This window comes from Balearica regulorum, chromosome 1 (genome assembly GCF_011004875.1).
Source record: "Balearica regulorum gibbericeps isolate bBalReg1 chromosome 1, bBalReg1.pri, whole genome shotgun sequence".
In the NCBI taxonomy this organism is placed as follows: domain Eukaryota; kingdom Metazoa; phylum Chordata; class Aves; order Gruiformes; family Gruidae; genus Balearica; species Balearica regulorum.
This window is the reverse complement of record NC_046184.1, coordinates 93776153-93792483: the sequence shown is the minus strand read 5'-3', so window position 1 is coordinate 93792483 and position 16331 is coordinate 93776153. Positions and strand designations below refer to the sequence as shown.

Here is a 16331-nt window from a genome sequence, read left to right as displayed (position 1 = left end):
CTGGGAAATGTAGTCCCGCCCCAGGGCCGGGTGGGCGGTGCCCAAGGCGGAGGCCCGCGGCCCAGCCGGCCGGCGGCTGCAGCTGTGCCCGCCAGCGCCCCGGCAGGAAAGGGGAGCGCCTCTTCAGCACCACCCGCGGCGGGGCTTGTTCAAAAACGACTCGTATACTGCTTTTAAAACAGTCTGGCTAGTTCCTTGATCCGATTTCACAGCACTGCCCCAGGCAGTTCTGCCGATGCAGCTGGAGGGAGCGGCGCAGCCCGGGTTCAGAGCAGGAACGAGCTGGGGAGGAATTACCCCGAGCCCAAACCACTGCTGAGCCCTTTCCCCCTGCGTAACCCCAGGGGACGGCAGGGAGCGGGGAGCACTCCTTCAGAGCCAATTCAGCACCTGGCAAAACCACAGCCGTGCACCTCAATCTCGGTGCCCCAAAGAGTTGATCCTATCTTCCCAGCCCTCGGCAATCCCAGCAGCCTTGTATTTGCTAAGGGCTGGTCCGGAGACCTGCACCGGCCCGCAGGCAACTCGTTCACCTGGGACATCCCCACCCCCATCTTCTTGTACTAGAACCGCACCTCCTAAGGTACAAACCAATACGCTAACTGCCAGGCTGGTTTTATTACTAGCTTTAGAGACTGAGTGCTCCCCTTTACTCCACATGGAACATGCCTGCCTCACATATGTATTTTACGATCTTGGGCATTTAAAAAGCATGTTTGTAGAATTGTAGATTCGTGTTATGTAGAGGCAGTACTTCCCATCTCCCCAAGCTGAAAGGGCATGACAGCAGAAGGGGCAAAGGTAAAACAAAACGGGTAACCCCAGGCGATCACCCCCTGACATGTTCACTTTCAGGAAATATGCAGAGAAATAAAGGATGGGAAGTGCATAACCACCATAAAAACACAGAACCAGCGCTGCTCGCAGCAGTCACAAACCTTCCTTCAACTTGCCCCTTGGAGCAATAAAGGGCACACCTCACCCCAATGTGCTCAAGCCAAAGGATGGCACAATTACCAGCAGTGGACTACTACAGATGAGGAGGGGATGCAGCAGCTCCCTGGCAGGCCTCCCTCCTTTTTACATCTGCCCATGGGAGCAGTAACAACATATATGAACTTTTATTTTTTTTAAAACCCCCACACCTTGCAGGGGTCCAGGTGCAAAGAACAGCTTTCTCCCGAGTTCACATGAAACTCATTTTGTGCAGAGCACAAAATAAGAGAGTAAGCAGTGAAACAGTATCATCCCTTCAAGGTGAAAAGTGCAGGCCAAAAACCCAGTGTTTCCCATGGTTCAGAGAGATACAGTGTATTTTTCAAGTTTCAAACCAAAAATATCTGAAAGCACTAAATACACCCAAAAGAACAAGTTCCACTATCACCCCTCTCCTTCCCACAAAGGGGAAAACTTCCCTCACTCAGTAGACTATGCCTATACTGAAAAAGGTTATTTGACAGTATCAAAGGTTTTGAAACTACAGCCAAAATGCAGTTGGAAGGAAAAGCTACAAACACTGCTGAAACCCACGTGTAAGGCCTAACAGGAACTAAACTGAAAGAACAGCAAGTAATCTTTACTTAAAACTGGAGAAGGCAGTGTAAATAAAATAGCAATTCCAAAGTTAAGAGTATTTTTGCTGGGTAATACCTTAAAGTTCTGTACAAATTCTCATCCAGATCAGAATATAAAAGAATATGTGAGACAACTGAAAAGCCATCAGTGAGCACAGAAGCACTGACCCTGGCTATAAAACACAAAGGTAAGAGCTTCCCTTTGGCAGGAAAGCTTATTCTGAGTGTTTCTTTCCTGATACAGACCTCACTTCTATCACCAAAATAAATTAAAGAAAAAAAAATTAAAACCCCACCAACATAGCAACTGTCATCTTATATTCAACAATTTACACAGCAGTGCATGCAAAATAAAACAAGAGCCTGCAAACCTCTGGCAAATAATTAAAAAAAAAAAAATCCTTGAAGATGAAGAGGACAGGAAGTAGCATACTATTTTTTCTTTTCAGAAAACTGTCACTCCAGTACTAGAAATAGAATTTCTGCTTAGCAATACAAGTTTTGTAACAAACACGCTAACTACAGATACGTACACTATGAGGCAAAACTAGCCTTTAAAGTGTGGGCAGAGATACATAAAACACCACTGAAAATAGTTTGGACTGAACCTTGTAAAATAGGGAGTCTGTTGATAACTTTCATGTTGTCTTAAAAATCACAAATAATTAGCCTCTTAATGACTTGGCTTATACATTTCCACACAGAAGAGATTTAAGAACTTACTGTAGCTTTACTTACTGTAGATCTAAAAGGTCTGTATTTTTTGTCATCAGAGAAGCATACACATTACTCGCTTTCCATATTTAATACCCAAGTACACCTCTTTAAAAACAGTGTATTTTCACAATTCCCCTTCCCTCCCACCCCCAATGACTAGGAGAAATGCATTGTATCATTTTGTCAACATTTTCATAATATAGAAATATGATGCTGAGAAGTCTGGAATTTATGCAGAGACCCCTTCTATAATTTGACCATTTGTTAACTCATTTTGATCTTTCTATGAATGCTTACTATGGCTCACCCAAAAGTATTTCATGAAATTACTCTAAGATCCAAAATACTTACATTAAGATGTCACTGATAGTAGCTACAATCCATAATCAGCTTCTTCCACTCCAAAGATCAAATTCACTTCCATTTACAAAATACCTTTAGGAAAAACTGTTAATTGATTCAGAGAATTCACACAGTATGCAACTAAATGCTTTCTGAAAGAACAAGTTATGTTCAAATTGTACTGGTTTATTTACAACTGTAGTTTATAAACAGTAACACAAACATCTTTACATGAAAAAATCTCATTGCTGAAGTAGGCACAGAGTCAGAGACTCTTCAGAATATTTTCAGAAGGGAGTAGGAAGAGGAAAATGTAATACAACAGCTGTTGGGCAAAACTATAAATACATGAGCATTGGCCCAAGTGCAATTTCATGCAAATATCTTCAACAGTTCAAGTTCTATTGGTGTTTACTCAGATACTAAGGAAAAAAAAAAAAAAAAAAAAGGAATTAGATCCAGAATTAAGGTGCCCTAGCTTGATTCCTAGTAAAATAACTTAGAATAACTGTTTTTTATAAAGGTCAGTTTAATTTCTTTTACCTCCTGATGATGTACCAATTCACCGAGTTTGAATCAAATACTCAGAAGACTTCACACAGCAAGGCTAATCCTTATTATCTTTATTTCACAGTTTTTTGGTAATTTCCATGTCAGTCTACAAAGACGCTGTGCCTTGGCCACAAGGACATTCCTGTACTGGGTTTTTTAACAAGAGAACCGTTCTTGGAACAAGTGGAAAGCTGCTGATAAGCAATCACATAGTTGCCATCTCTCAAACATTAACTAATTTAGATGATGTTAATTAAAAGAATATAAACAAATGCTTGAATCAATGAAGGCAACAAGTAATGAATACATTTATCACAGGCATACAGCACTTGAATCTTTTCACTTTATTTGTGTGTGTTAATTTTCTTGCTGAACACACCTTCGATCAGCACATGCTCACTTCTGTGCTGAACTGAAGGGTTTTAAAGGTCTAATTATTATCTTAGACATTTTGGTTTTGAGGAGCAAGGTAACTTGTTTTCAACCGTCACATTCTCTCATGAAGCATTAACTTCAATTTCAATGGCACACACTCATCTTTACAAGAGAAACAGCCTCAACCTATGAAATATAGTATTTTGCATAATTAAAAAAATCACAACCCTGTAGTAAAAGCTTATTGTGCACAGCTCATTTTGTTATTTAAAAATACCCTTACCACCAGTTCCAATTATTTAGCCTACTAGCGGATAAGACTTTTTAAAAAGTTAATTTTACAAACTGCTTGCATTTTTTCCATTTATCTGTGGCCCAAGCTGGACTTAACCATTTTTAATGAGAAGGAACCAGTATTTCTAAGATTTGTATCTGCTCTGCTCATAAACTTAAGTTTTTAATCAGTCCTTGATACTACTGAGTAGGCAAAATCAAATTTATAGACTGTAGGCAATGGAGACACTTTACTTTCAAGGGACAGTAATTTAAAAACCATTCTATTTTCAACTGCTTCTCTGTATTTGGCAGTGCTTCATTCCTTTAACACACTGAATGCAAACCCAGCTGCATCTTCTCTTGCAAAGATGCAGATCACTCACATTAAGGCTGCATTAAAAATGAAACAAACTGACCTTTACAATAAACGTTTCTTCAAAACAAAATATAATAAAAAAATTAAAAATCCTGCTCAGAAATTGATAATAATTTACCCTATCTTAAGCCTGCTACTCAGGCACTCCCATCAGCAAACAAACAAAAAATCTCTTAAGTTAGTATTCAGTTGGGAAACAGTCAGCTTGCGTCCACATACAGTATCTTGGTTGCTTCTTCTTTATAAACTGTTCTCTACAAAGTCTTTACTTATTAACTCTCCAAGGCATCCAATACTTTCATGATCTGTTGTTTTATGGCTTTGGTAGCATCACCTGCATTTGGAATCAAATACCTTAAAAAAAGATTAGAAAAAGCCATCATTAATTCACTATAAAATTTTTGAGTATCAATTCCATAATTCTTGTTCTGACTTTTCCTCTGGCACAAACTAGGAGGAAGAAGGAGGGAAATATATTAAAATGAAAAATTACTGAGAAAATAACATTTATTTCCTGTTTATACTATGAAACACTTTCCGTTTGCAAACTTAGAACTGTTGAGGAGTACTTCACAGACCATCCTGGAAAGGAGAAGTTCTTCATTAATTAACAATCGTATAGATCAGCAGTTCAAGATCTCTACAGATAGCACTGTCTGACTGAAGCATAGCAGTCAGTCATTTTTTTTAAAAATTCCTATAGATAGCTCTAGATTATTTATTTACAATCCCTTCTCTTCTGGATTTGCTCCAGTTAACAAGGTGGTGATGAAGTAATTTAACAAGCAGTAAAGTTCTCTGCAACATTTTAATTTATCTTTGTCAGACCTACTACCAAACTAATTTCATGCTAAGCAGCCAACAAGCACAGAACAACTTCCCCAGTTAGCTAGGAAACTCATCTCCCGCTTCTTGTGAAAACAGAGCGCCCACTGTACACAGTTCTCCAAGGCAGAGGATGAGAAAATGTCCAACTGATGTCAGCAACTTTGTTTCCACTGGCTATACCAGTGGAAGAGAGCCCAACACACCCATCCCTCTGACCTCCCCCTGTCTTAAGCACGCAAATGCTGAGCGTGGCAATACCTAACTTTTCAGGAACGAGGTTTCAGGGGTTCAGAGTTTAGAGGTTAGACTTCTGGACTCCTTGTACAATGCATAGGAAGAGTTAGACATCTCAGAAAAAGATACCACAGAAGAAAGATCACTCTCTTAAATCCCGCTCTTCACAAATCCATACTTTAGGTTGTAGAACATTGTCCACTTCATTTTCATTTAAAACCTATTACAAAAAGAAAACACTTGCACCCACCCCATCCCCAATAACTGTCATTGCAGACCACAGAGCTCCTCTCTGCTGGGTCTTGTAAATTCTCCTCATTCTGCTGGCAGATCTTTTTTCTAGTTCACATCTGAATTATCTGTTCCTAAATAAAAAGTATTACTTTTGAACTCAATTCTGTGAATTGCAGCATGCCCCTGATTTCTAGTTGACAGCATTCTGTATATATCATTTCTACTTACATCTCTGCTACTTGGCTTACCTTTCAACTGCCAAAATTTCTATGCCTGAAGTATTGCTATTTCCATATTTAAAGGTGATCAGTTCCGGGTGTTTCTTCTTAGATGTGATTTTGACTACAGAGTTGAGTGCTTGTCGAGACTGTATGTAAGCCAGTCCCTTTCGCGATGGGATCTCTCTCAAACAGTACATATGAGTTGCTGTTACTAGGAGATGACTTGAAGGAAAAGAAAAATACATATCATAGTCATTTTTGAAAAGAAGCATGGCATCCTCAACAACATACAAAAACAGAGCAAGAGGTTAACAACATCACCCCAACACAACAGCTGAGTGCTGTCACAACCACCAGTAACATATCAGGCCACGCACAGAGAAGGGAAAATGCCTCCAGCCTCTCTCTTTCACCCTTCAATCATACCCTAACCCCACCCCTCCATCTACAGAGCAGCAACTCTACACTTGGAGCATCAGACCTAAGTTAAAAGGACGTGTTGGCGCCCCATGATTGTCAATCACTGTACCAGCACTAACATGGAAACGTTGACCTGCCAGCTCAAAGACCCACTTTTGCCTTCTTCATGGAAGGAATGAATGTTTAACTAGTGGTGGGAACACACTAGTGAGTTCCAACTCAGTTTGAGAAATCATACTATGATAGATTACTAATCATACACCACACAAAATAAATCCAATAGAAAAATTAATAATAAAAGACAAGAACAGACCATGATGTAAGAGAAAGCCCTACAAAACTTTCTGTTAACCAGACTCAATAGGATTTGTACTCTTTGGGGAAGCCAAAATACAGCAGGCATCACGTTCTGCTCTTGCAGGATCAAGAAGGTTGTTGAACCTCAGGGGCAAGATGGGTGTGTAGCACAAGGCACAGAAACGAATACACAAGAAAAACCACAGCCACAGGCACTTGGGTCTACCTGGTCTTGAAAGATAAGCCTATATATACACTGAGAATATTTTTCTTACTGTCTTGTTCTGCAAAGTAAAACTTCATACTAGGTTTTGTACATAATTATCATTCTCTAACACTGCAATATAAGAATGCAAATCTAGCAGTAACATTTTGTTCTAGATTGTTTTGCACGTTCATTTCCTAGTTTAATATCAAGAATAACGTCATTGCCTTTTTTTCTTTTTTTTTTAAAAATGTGTATCAAGCCAGACATTTTCATTAAGCTTAGGACTAATGCCAGTACCTGGGAAACATATGTCCATTTTCTTTTACTTCATTACAGGGGAAGTTATACTTCACATCAGGTTTATTTATCCATGTTTGGATGTTGACAACCTCTTTTCGATCATCATCTGACATTGAGGAGCTATCGATTTCATCTGTTTTGAAGGGAGGGGGTAAAAAACAAAAGAAAAGTTTTTCACATGTCAGACAACTTTTCAACTCACTTAAATCCATAGTATCTACATTGGTTCAAACCAAAGGCCACCTAGCCATAAACAACTGTTCAGAGGGAAGAAAGAAACAGACATGCATATCTGATATTTCCCTTTTAATTCTCTCTCAGCAGACAACTATTTTCAGCTCAGGAGATTTATTAGGCTGGTCTGATTTGTCCATTCAGTAAAGTTTAATAAATCTCATTTACATGGACTTGTCCAGACTTTCCTTGAAGCCATGTAAACTTTTGCATCTACAACACCAATATCTTAGTGCTTGGCAAGGAATACCAAAAACACGTCAACTACATGCCAGGAAAGCCTCCTCTTGTGGCTTCTAGTTTCTTGCACAAGAAGAAATAAACATCTGTTGATCCCTTTCCAGGCCAGGCATTATTTTTGTGGACCACTTTTCCTCCCTTAAATTGCCTATTTAACATAAGAAAAGTTCTAATATTCAGTTACGCCTGTTGTGAAAGCCATTTCGTATCTTTCCTCAACCTTCTTATCACTCTCTGAACCTTCTCCTGTTCAAGCATATTGTTTCTGAGGCAGAGGATCAAGACACACAATATTCCATGTGTGGGTGAACCACAGGTTAATACAGTGACATAATGACCTCTGTTTTATTCTCTGCTCCTTTCCTTACAATTCCTAGCATTTGATTTGCTCTTCTGACTGCTAATGAGCACTTACTTATTATAAACCTCCCGCTCCTGGACACAGCCAAATCAGCCTACCATTTTGTATCTAGAACTGTTGGGTTTTTTTTCCCCATATTTCTCACCTCACATTAATTCATACTGAATTTCATGTGCCACTAACTAGCAAAAAACTCCTTCAATTCTTCAGTCTGTCCTTACTACCTTGAATCATTAGCAAAAATTGTCTTTGAGCTCACATCCTTTTCTAAGGACATTTAAGAACGTACTCAAAACTAAAGTTTTCAGCACAGACCTCTGTGAAACACCCAAAACTCCTGCAAGTGTTAGCTCTTAGATGCAAAATACTGTTTTTATGCCTAAATATGATGATTATGTTTACATAGTAATTTTGATGCTACATGAGAAGAATTTAAGTAATCTAGTTATCTAAAACAACGAACTATATTAAATCCATAGAAATTACTCCCAGAAGTAACTTTGAAGGACACATCTTTAAAGTGTCTTTTTCAAAGCCAGTTTTCTATACTTTGTTAAACTATTTATTTCAAAGCAATTCAGAATTGTAGCCACACTTCTGAAAAGGTTTTCACTGAAAAATTACATTATCAAACTGAAAGGAATGGAACAAAATCCATTCTCATTTCACAGAATCACAGAGTGGTTGAAGATGGAAGGGACCTCAGGAGGTCATCTGGTCCAACTCTTCTACTCAGGCGGGGCCACCTAGAGCAGGTCACAATTATTATAGCTGATTGCAATTATTTAGTACTAAAAACCTGCTAAAACATCATAAAAACAATTATACAGAAACCAGTTCACTTTTTGCATTCTTTTGTACCAAAATAACATACATTTCACTTCATATGTGTGGCTTTGTGTATTCAAATCATTGCAGTGATTCTGTTTACTTACTAAGTCTTTTAAAATAATATTTTTTAAAAGCAAATGTAAATAGAAATTAACAGACAACCATTACTGAAAATAGTTCTAGACAATTTGTCTTTGAGGATCTGGTTTTCTGAAACCACATAGACTTTGCTAAACACTACGGATGCTCAAAGAACTGTGCAAACTTAAATTATGTGGCGTTTGAAGTATCATCTTGTTAGCGTTGAAGCTTCTGCCTGATAGTTTCATCTTCAGAATCTCTTTCATTAAGCTTCCTAAATTATTTCTTTTGCAGGTCAAAGATTCTTAGTCTAGGTATTTGCTTCTCACATGGAAGCCGAGTATGCCTTTTGGTCACAGAACAGTTACTTGTGAGATGATGGTGGTTGGGAGTGAGCTAACTGTACCAGAACAAAACCAGGATAGCAATAGGTCTGCACCATTCCAACGTTAGCACTGGTCTCAAAAAAAAGCCCAACAAATCTTTGTGAAAAGTGTGGCATTCCAGTTTTGCCTGTAATTTTTCAAATATAAAAAAATCAAATAAAAATTGCACTTTTTTCTACAGCATTCTACATGCATATCCAGAGATTAATCAATTATTAATAGATTCAATGCTAAAAAGCAAAGTCCAAAACACTGAAGAGGTGTGCACATTAGCCATCTTAAGTCTAGCTCCAATGATATTTTCAGAAATCCAGATCATTACACTAACTGCCAACACTAGAGATCCAACCTGAGATAAATCAGTTTACATTTTGCTTACTGTCGTAATAGAGGTACAATTGCAGGTTTACATGTACAAGACTACTGTAGAAAAATAGATCTTTACTACAGAAATAACAAGTAAGCACAAACGATCCCTTAAACCCATCTATTTCCATTTCTTCCTGTTGGCTGCTCAGTGCCTACCACAAAATCTTTTTCTTTTTGTCTGCTACTATGTAGCAGACACATGCTGGATGCACTACAGCACGCTCCAAGCCTAGAGGAGAACAGCCAGGGGCTCCGGGTGCAACAGGAACCAACGGGGTAACACTGGGAGCATACATGAAAAGAATCCCAGCCACCCCAGCCAATAAGTCGGCCTCATCGGGGGCACAACTGAAATGCCTCTACGCGAACGCACGGAGCATGGGGAACGAACAAGAGGAGCTGGAGACGTGTGCGTGCCTGCAAGGCTATGACCTTATTGGCATTACAGAGACATGGTGGGATAGCTCCTATGACTGGAGTGTTGGGATGGAAGGGTACAGGCTCTTTAGGAAGGACAGGCAGGGCAGGTGAGGAGGGGGCGTTGCCTGCTATGTCAGTGACCAGCTGGAGTGCATGGAGCTCCACCTGGGGATGGATGAGGAGCCTACTGAGAGCCTATGGGTCAGGATTAAAGGGAGGGCTGGGGCAGGGGACATCATAGTGGGGGTCTGCTACAGGCCACCTGACCAGGGAGACTGAGCAGATGAGGCCCTCTATAGGCAGATAGGAGCAGCCTCATGCTCACAAGCCCTGGTCCTTATAGGGGACTTCAACCACCCTGACATCTGCTGGAGGGACAACACGGCTGAGCGCAAGCAATCCAGGAAGTTCCTGGAATGTGTTGATGACAACTTCCTCCTCCAAGTGATAGAGGAGCCCACGAGGAGAGGTGCCATGCTGGACCTTATTCTTACCAATAAGGAGGGCCTGGTAGGGGATGTCAAGCTCAAGGGCAGCCTTGGCTGCAGTGACCATGAAATGGTGGAATGCAGGATCCTCAGGGCAGCGAGGAGGGTTCGCAGCAAGCTCACTACTCTGGACTTCAGGAGAGCAGACTTTGGCCTCTTCAGGGATCTGCTTGGTAGAATACCATGGGACAATGCCCTGGAAGGAAGAGGGGCCCAAAGCTAATATTCAAGGGTTACCTCCTCTAAGCTCAGAAGCAATGCATCCCAACAAAGAGGAAGTCAAGCAAAACCACCAAAAGGTCCCTGTGGATGAACACGAGCTCCTGGGCAAAGTCAAACAAAAAAAGGAAGCCTACAGAAGGTGGAAGCAAGGGCAGGTAGCCTGGGAAGAATACAGAGAAACCGTCTGAGCAGCCAGGGATCAGGTTAGGAAACCCAAAGCCCTGATAGAGATTAGTCTGGCCAGGGATGTCAAGGACAACAAGAAAAGCTTCTATAGGTATGTCAGTGATAAAAGGAGGATGAGGGAAATTGTGGGTCCCCTCTGGAATGAAACAGGTGACCTGGTTACCCAGGATATGGAGAAGGCTGAGGTGCTCAATGACTTCTTTGCCTCAGTCTTCACTGGCAAGTGCTCAAGCCATACTGCCCAGGTCACAGAAGGCAGGGACAGGGAGAATGCAGATCCGCCCACCGTAGGAGAAGATCAGGTTCAAGAATATCTAAGGAACCTGAAGGTGCACAAGTCCATGGGACCTGATGAGATGCATCTGCGGGTCTTGAGGGAACTGGCAGATGAAGTGGCCAGGCCACTCGCCATCGTATCTGAGAAGTCCTGGCAGTCTGGTGAAGTTCCCGCCGACTGGAAGAGGGGGAACATAACCCCCATTTTTAAGAAGGGTAAAAAGGAAGACCCAGGGAACTACAGGCTGGTGAGTCTCACCTCTATGCCTGGCAAGGTTATGGAGCAGACCCTGCTGGAGACTATGCTCAGGCACATGGAAAATAAGGAGGTGATTGGTAACAGCCAACATGGCTTCACTAAGGGCAAATCGTGCCTGACAAACTCGGTGGCCTTCTATGATGGGGTTACAGCGTCGGTGGATAAGGGAAGGGCAACTGACATCATCTATCTGGACTTGCGCATGACATCTGACACTGTCCCGCATGACATCCTTGTCTCTAAATTGGAGAGACAGGGATTCAATGGATGGACCACACGTTGGATAAGGAATTGGCTGGATGGTCGCACTCAAAGAATTGTGATCAACAGCTCAATGTCCAAGTGGAGACCAGTGACAAGTGATGTTCCTCAGGGGTCGGTACCGGGACCGGCACTGTTCAACATCTTTGTCGGCGACATGGACAATGGGATCGAGTGCACCCTCAGCAAGTTTGCCGACGACACCAAGCTGTGTGGTGTGGTTGACACGCTGGAGGGAAGGGATGCCATCCAGAGGGACCTTGACAGGCTGGAGAGGTGGGCCCATGCAAACCGCATGAACTTCAACAAGGCCAAGCGCAAGGTCCTGCACGTGGGTTGGCGCAATCCCAAGCACGACTATAGGCTGGGCGAGGAATGGATTGAAAGCAGCCCTGAGGAGAAGGACTTGTGGGTATTGATTGATGAGAAACTCAACGTGAGCCGGCAGTGTGCGCTTGCAGCTCAGAAAGCCAACCGTGTCCTGGGCTGCATCCAAAGAGGTGTGACCAGCAGGTCGAGGGAGGTGATCCTGCCCCTCTACTCAGCTCCTGTGAGACCCCACCTGGAGTACTGTGTCCAGCTCTGGGGGCCCCAGTACAGGAGAGATATGGAGCTGCTGGAGCGAGTCCAGAGGAGGGCCACAAAGCTGATCAGAGGGCTGGAGCACCTCTCCTATGAGGACAGGCTGAGAGAGTTGGGGTTGTTCAGCCTGGAGAAAAGAAGGCTCCGGGGAGATCTAATTGTGCCTTACCAGTACCTGAAGGGGCCTACAGGAAAGCTGGAGAGGGACTGTTTATGAGGGAGTGGAGTGACAGGACAAGTGGTAATGGGTTTAAGCTGAAGGAGGGTCAATTTCGAGTAGATGTTAGGAAGAAATTCTTTACTGTTAGAGTGGTGAGGCACTGGAACAGGCTGCCCAGAGAGGCTGTGGCTGCCCCATCCCTGGAAGTATTTAAGACTAGGTTGGATGAGGCTTTGGGCAACGTGGTCTAGTGGAGAGTGTCCCTGCCTGCAGTGGGGGGTGGTGGTGGTGGTGGGGAGTTGGAACTAGATGATCTTTAAGGTCCCTTCCAACCCAAACCATTCTATGATTCTATGTATTTGAAGAGGGTGTTTCTTTCTTGGTTGGTCCTAGGCACCACCATAGCAAACACGATCAATGACAATAGTTAGAAAAACATCACGTTGTAAGACAAAGATGTAAAATACACTCTTATGATTTAGCCAAACTTAATAATTTTATCTAAATAATCTAATCAAGGTAAGAGGAAAATCTACTATACCAGTATCGTATTCTTCTTCATCTCCGATGCTGAATACTGGTTTCACACCACGGTAGGGTTTTCCTACTCTGTCACTGCTGCTGACGTGTCTGTTGGCAATGAAAAGGGCAGGAGAGAACATGGGATGGGAGAAGAAAACTGATAGTGTGATGTATTGTAGGAGTCATACCTACAATAATGTATTAGCAAAACGTAAACACAACTGTGCAACTGAGAAGGACAAGAGAATTTCATGAAGCTGCCTGCAAGGAAGCTGGGAGTGATCCATCAAGCAATTTGGTTAGTGAAAGAATGTATTTCAATTACTTGGCAAGGCTGCCTGTTGTTACAAATTAGGTGAAAAGAAATACTTTGTTTTAAAAAGAACTTCTGGTCACCTTCTCAAATAACAAAATACATTAGAGACCTGAAAACTGACAACATGCTCTGAAGTTTCTAGTATGAAACTGAAATATTTCTGGACAGTCAGAGCAGCTTTACAAGGATACCAAATAGGGATGAGGTTAAAAATGAAGACTATTAACTAACATGTCTGGAAGCTCATTTTTTCTGGTTAATTCCTCAAAAGATAATAAAATACCTTAAGCACTTGAAAGTGGGGTTACTATAAACCACCCACTGTAGTGTTAACTCTACACTTCCCATCCATTACTTTCTCCAGCATGAGCCAAATCCTGAAATCTTTGGTTAAGCAATTCCTACTGCTAAAAATCCAGCATCACTGGGATTTCTACATAGATATTGATCTTAAAAATCACATTTAAATCTATTTCTATAGATCATATTGAGTGACATGAACACAACTAAGTCTTAATGTTTGACAGTAACAGTTGCAAATGCTGAGATATTTTAACACTTCAGCTCAGAGTGCCATGATTACATGGTCACAGCTGTCATGTTAAAAGTTCTAGCCCTGAATTGCTGAGAACACCTGAAAATATGAGAAAACCTGAAGGTTCAGAAAGCCACAAAATAGGTAATTACTGAACAAAATAAACAGTTCATGATTTTAGCCTTTAGAACTGGCAACATGTAGCAGTTTAAAAAACCCCAAAAAACCAAACCAAAACATGCCTGTTCCTTTCCCTTATTTTAATTTCTAAAACCTCCTTCCCCATAATGTGTATTCATATTTCCTATAAAACAGGAACCAGGGCTTATAGTTTAAGTACATTCACAAACTCCAGTTTACATGCTACTGTAGGATCAAGTTGGAGAGGCAACCTCTTTAGTAATATATAAATGAATGCTAGTACTCATATATAACCTGAAAGCATATTTGAAAGTTAAAAAAGAAACCTACATTTTCTATGGCTAAAATTTACTAGTGTAGACAAAACAAGGAAATGTTTAATAGGGAAAAAAACTAAACCACCAAAAAAACCCCAACCCCCAGAAATGCATTCTACAATGAAACAAAAAATAAAACATACAAAAACATGCTCATTAGTGTTTAAGACAATAAGCATCAATGACACTGACAATTCAAGAGGGCAGTGCTTCTGTACAGAAGCTTTTGTAAATATGCTTTAGTAATACATAACCAATTGAGTAATAAGCAGCACATTCAAATAGTGTCAAATTGAATTACACAGGATTTAAAAGAAGATCTCACTGGCGTTTAAAGATCAAAGTTAGTCAAGACAAAGTAAAAAGCTACTTCATAAAAACCTGGTAACATCTTAAACTAGAAATGGATTTCTTTTAACTTTGCATAGAAGGCCATCATTACATTGCTACAAATTGAACACCAACTCTCTTTAGGGGCAAACCTGCAAAATGAAATATATTGGCAATAAACATAAAGTGGACCTAACTGAATGGATAGGAAAAGAATGCCATTGCAGGTTTTTAAGAGAACAATCTAGTGATCCATAGTGTGAGCAAATTTATTATCTTCCCAATGAAAGAAGATAAGCAATGTGAGTGAAAGGAGCAAGTAAAATAACTGAAGTATAATCTCAATATATCCAAACTTCTTGGTTACAAATACAGATTCAAGTGTCTTTCAGTTACTAAAGACAGTCACCAAGTGTTTTAAGTTGGAATTTTAACATCTTCTTACCATATTCTAAAAACCGGTCAACAAAATGTGGGGAGAAATCCCCATGGTCTTTAGGACTTCTAAATTAACAAAATACATTTACGTCCTATTGGGATATTTCCACTTTTTTTTTTTCCCCTCAAAAGAATACTGGTTAACATGACTATTGGTTTTGCTCACACAACACCATCTGTAATGCTTATGGGTAAATCCTATCTCAAATTATGTGCAAACTACTTGAAAGAAAAATTGGTCCAAAATCCTTGGAAACCCAAACAGCATTTTAAATATTCATTAATTCTTCCAGCACCAATATCCATGCTTTTCAGTCTATGAGGGTCAAAAGCTATAACATAGAATTCCTAAAGTATAACCAAAGTTCCAAACTCATTACACATGAGCTGTCCTTCATTTATCATAAGTAATTTTATATAAACTCAATTTCAATTTTTATTTCCGAAATAATTATAAGGCAATAAATCTGAGACAACTGTGAAGGGACTCCACATTTGTGTGAAATGCAGTAGTTATGTGAACAAGATGAGGGAGAATTGCAAAGCATATTTACTTATTAACTCAGCATTTTTCTTTTCCCAGTAATGAGCACCTCTGTTTCTATCACCGCGTTCTATCACCATGTGATAAGAAGCATAAAAATTCCAGATTTCCCAACAGAATTTCCATATGGGTTCCCTGTTATATCTAAGCTCTGACGATGCTTTATGAACAGTTTATAACAAGTCCTTTTCATAGTTGTAGTCTCTCTTGTTAAAAGCTTAAGCCATAATTTGTTCAGTAATTGCTCCTGGTGTCTTTCACTAGTGCAAGTCACTAATAAAAGGTATATAGGAAATGACAAGTAAAAAAAAATTCCATCAAAAGCAATAGCAAGGAACAGAAATAACACAGCAGAAACTAAGAGAAGAAAGCACTGCCAATACATTCTTCTTCTTCCTCTAGTCCCCTGACCAGTACTTGTAAAACCCAATAGCTTTAATATATGCAAAGCCCCTAAATTAATATAAAAATGTGCGAGCAACTTTGTCAGTGTAACCAATGCTTACAAATATCGCGATGCCATGCTAATACGACAAAGGTGGTTTTAGTCAGACTGCTTAATTAACAAGCTTACCGCTCCAGGCTTGCTCTGTCTGGCCAGGGAATATTGAAAGGTATTCTACAGTATATTGGGGCAGAGGACAGAACAAAAGAATTAAAAAAAAAAGTTGAAAGGAAAAGTCTAGATAAATAATTGAAATGCTCTATATTAGCAATGCATCTTCTTCAAGGAGGATGTTTATAAATAAAAGCAATGCTTCATGACAGCTAGCCACAGGGGAGGGAAATATTCATAAAAATTCTACTAAAGGATGAATTTTTCATATGCTATGTATGGCTTACATATAAGCCTTACATGAATTCTTCATACAACAAAA

At 40.4% G+C, this 16331-nt stretch overlaps 1 protein-coding gene across 4 annotated transcripts in view; it reads right to left on the bottom strand.

Moving 5' to 3' along the window:
* Positions 1-2798: 2798 nt before the first annotated feature.
* TBC1D23 (TBC1 domain family member 23) overlaps positions 2799-16331 on the bottom strand; it is a 38995-nt gene continuing 25462 nt past the window's right edge. For 2 of the 4 annotated variants that reach the window (XM_075766732.1, XM_075766724.1), the window contains 5 exons: positions 16028-16072; positions 12852-12940; positions 6952-7087; positions 5757-5951; positions 2799-4566 (listed from right to left, as the gene is read on the bottom strand). In XM_075766732.1, coding sequence (XP_075622847.1) covers positions 4485-4566; positions 5757-5951; positions 6952-7087; positions 12852-12940; positions 16028-16072 — 547 coding nt within the window. In that variant the 3' untranslated portion in view covers positions 2799-4484. The remainder of the gene's footprint in view (positions 4567-5756; positions 5952-6951; positions 7088-12851; positions 12941-16027; positions 16073-16331) is intronic. The other 2 variants (XM_075766748.1, XM_075766739.1) reach the window with 2 other exon arrangements.